Below are 3,251 nucleotides of genomic sequence, written 5' to 3'. Positions count from 1 at the left end.
CAAAGCTGTACATAACCATATCATCAGCATAAAGATGGTAATTGGTGTCCATGAGACCCTGACCAACATTGTTCACATAGATAGTAAATAAAAGTGGCCCCAAAACAGAGCCTTGGGGCACTCCTTTAGTTAAGGAAAGAATATTATCTGATTTAACCCACTGGGACCTGTCAGTGAGATAATTACAGATCCATCCAGCTGCCTTTTTAGATAATCCAATATTGATCAGTCTCTCTTTGAGTAAAATATGATTTACAGAGTCAAAGGCTTTTGACAAATCAACAAAAAGCGCTGCACAATGTTGCTTATTATGAAGAGCTGTCGAGATGTCGTAGATCACCTTCAGTGTTGCTGTTATAGTACTATCACCTTTCCTAAAACCTGACTGCAATTTACATAAAATGTTGTTGGAATACAAACATTCTTTCAACTGTTCATTTATTAAAGATTACAACATTTTGAAATTGGCCTGTAGTTATTCAAAATTTTTGGCTCACCACCTTTGAATAACGGTGTGACAAAAGCCGATTTCCAAATTTTAGGAATTTGCATCGAGGTCAGACTTAAGTTAAAAATATCAGTCAGAGGTTTTGCTGATAAATCAACTGCAATTTTTAGAAAGTAGGGATCAATTAAGTCAGGTCCTTGTGGTTTACGTGCACCCAATGATTGTAATGCTTTGCGGACTTGACACCGGTCTACACCAGAAACCTTTAAACCGGCTCCAGCTAGATCAAAACGCAGCTGCTCGCTTTTTAACTAAAACAAAGAAAAGATGAACACATAACGCCGGTCCTGGCCTCCCTCCACTGGCTACCTGTCCGTTACAGGAGACGTTTTAAGATGTTATTGCTTGTTTTTAAAGCATTAAATGGTTTAGCGCCATCTTACCTGGCTGATCTCTTATGCCACCATTCTCCAGTCAGAACACTGAGGTCGTCAAATCAGCTTCTATTGGACGTCCCTAGAAATAAGGGCGATAGAGCCTTTGCAGTGGGTGCCCCCCCCCCCCATGGAACAACCTCCCCAGGCATATTAAAGCTGCACAGACTCTACAAACGTTTAAATCACTGCTTAAGACGCACCTGTTTGCTGCAGCTTTAACCCTCGTTAACCTGGATTATGAAGTTTTGAAGTGTTGTTGTTTGTTTCCCTGTGATGTATTTTGGTTGGAGGGTTTTTTACTCTTGTTATTTATGTATTTGACATCGACCCTGTTCAGCACTTTGGTCAACTGTTGTTGTTTTTAAATGTGCTGTAGAAATAAAATTGACATTAAACATTAATAATAAATTTTATTTGTAATGCACTTTACATTTAAACAAATCTCATTAGTGTCTGATGGTAGGAGGGAAACCAGAGTGTAATATAAATATAATAATATATTATAATAATACTGTTGTTGTTGTTGTTTTGTGGTTCCAGTTTAAGGAGTTTCTGGGGACGTATAACAAGGTGACGGAGAACTGCTTCATGGACTGTGTCAAAGATTTCACCACCAGGGAGGTGAAGACGGAGGAGGTACACACCGTGTGTGTGTGTGTGTGTGTGTGCATTATGACATCATACCATGACATCATGAGGTAACAGCTGTTCTGTGCTCCAGTCCAGCTGCTCCGAGTCGTGTCTCCAGAAGTATCTGAAGATGACTCAGCGGATCTCCCAGCGGTTCCAGGAGTACCACATCCAGCAGAACGAGGCGCTGGCCGCCAAGGCCGGGCTGCTGGGGCAGCCACGCTGACCCGGGCCGAGCCGGGCTAGCCACGCTGACCCGGGCTGGGCTGGGCTAGCCACGCTGACCTGGACCGGAGTGGGCTAGCCACGCTGACCCGGGCCGACCTGGACCGGGCCGGGCTAGCCACGCTGACCCTGGACCGGGCTAGCCACGCTGACCCGGGCCGACCTGGACCGGGCCGGGCTAGCCACGCTGACCCGGGCCGACCTGGAGACGTTCTGACCCAGATACAGAGTACCTGGTACCTCCCGGTTTTCGGATATCTGCGAGTTTTTCTCTCTGAAGAACTTCTACTTTAAAGTCGTCTGATTACAGGATCCATCTGCCCCAGAGCATCATGGGAGATTTCTGTCAGCTGCTCTGCCCCAGAGCATCATGGGAGATTTCTGTAACCTTCAATGTGTTAATTATTCAGTTTGATGTTGATGATGTAATATTATTAAACATGATTAATAATAAAATCTGTTCGAGAGCGAGAGAAGTCGTCATGGTAACATCTTGATAAACTTTATTAGAAACAGAGCAGTTCATTGACACAGTTCCAACATGGCGTCTGTTATTTACAGTCGAGCTCTGGTCGCCATGGAGACGAGCAGCGTACAAACAGCTGCTCTTACAAAATATTATAAATCATTCTTTACAGGCGTGGAAAACGGCTCAAATACACGGTTGATTCTCTTCTTTACTCAGCGTTATGTACAAAAACACAAAAGGTTCGGGAGGTGAACCCGCCGTCTGCTCCACGCCGCACACAGAAGAAGAAGAAGAAGAGCCGGGGAGGAAGGAGGAGAAGAAGAAGAAACTACGTGTGTGTGTGAGATCACATCCGCCAGGTTTTGGTAAACGATGAAAAAATAAACTTTCAAAATCCGGAAGTAGAATCAAATTAAAGACAAATTAAAGGAAAAGTTTCTTTACTAATTTAGGGATTTTTCCTCCTGGACCAGATTCTCCTGCAGCAACGAAACAAGATGTTCATCTGGTAAAAGTTCTCAAACAGCCCCAAAATCACCATCTTCATCCCACCAGACTCCATGTAAATAATCACTACTTTTAGTGTGTATAGAGCAGCATATCTCCACCAGACTCCATGTAAATAATCACTACTTTTAGTGTGTATAGAGCAGCATATCTCCACCAGACTCCATGTAAATAATCACTACTTTTAGCGTGTATAGAGCAGCATATCTCCACCAGACTCCATGTAAATAATCACTACTTTTAGTGTGTATAGAGCAGCATATCTCCACCAGACTCCATGTAAATAATCACTACTTTTAGCGTGTATAGAGCAGCATATCTCTACATGTAAATGGGTGAATTAAGAGTTTATTCCACCCAGACCAGAGTGGTGATTGGTGGAACAGTGGAAAGATGAACCAAGACGGCTTTTGGTGGTTTTATTTAGTTTCTGTCCACTTTGAAGGAAGTGTGTTCTACGATGCTAAAAGTAGTGATTATTTACATGGAGTCTGGTGGAGATATGCTGCTCTATACACACTAAAAGTAGTGATTA

The 3,251-nt window shown here is 43.1% G+C and overlaps 1 protein-coding gene across 1 annotated transcript; it reads left to right on the top strand.

Annotated features, from left to right (window-relative positions):
* Positions 1 to 1,416: 1,416 nt before the first annotated feature.
* timm9 (translocase of inner mitochondrial membrane 9 homolog) lies at positions 1,417 to 1,766 on the top strand (the record flags this gene model as incomplete). Its single annotated transcript, XM_034865433.1, has 2 exons — positions 1,417 to 1,521; positions 1,607 to 1,766. Coding segments are annotated over 2 exons (240 nt in total), but the record flags the coding sequence as incomplete, so codon positions are not given.
* Between the last annotated feature and the right edge of the window lie 1,485 nt (positions 1,767 to 3,251).

The sequence above is a fragment of the Etheostoma cragini genome, unplaced genomic scaffold (assembly GCF_013103735.1).
Source record: "Etheostoma cragini isolate CJK2018 unplaced genomic scaffold, CSU_Ecrag_1.0 ScbMSFa_1538, whole genome shotgun sequence".
NCBI classification, from domain to species: domain Eukaryota; kingdom Metazoa; phylum Chordata; class Actinopteri; order Perciformes; family Percidae; genus Etheostoma; species Etheostoma cragini.
Note: the sequence above shows the minus strand (reverse complement) of the source record. Positions and strands in the feature narration are given on the sequence as shown.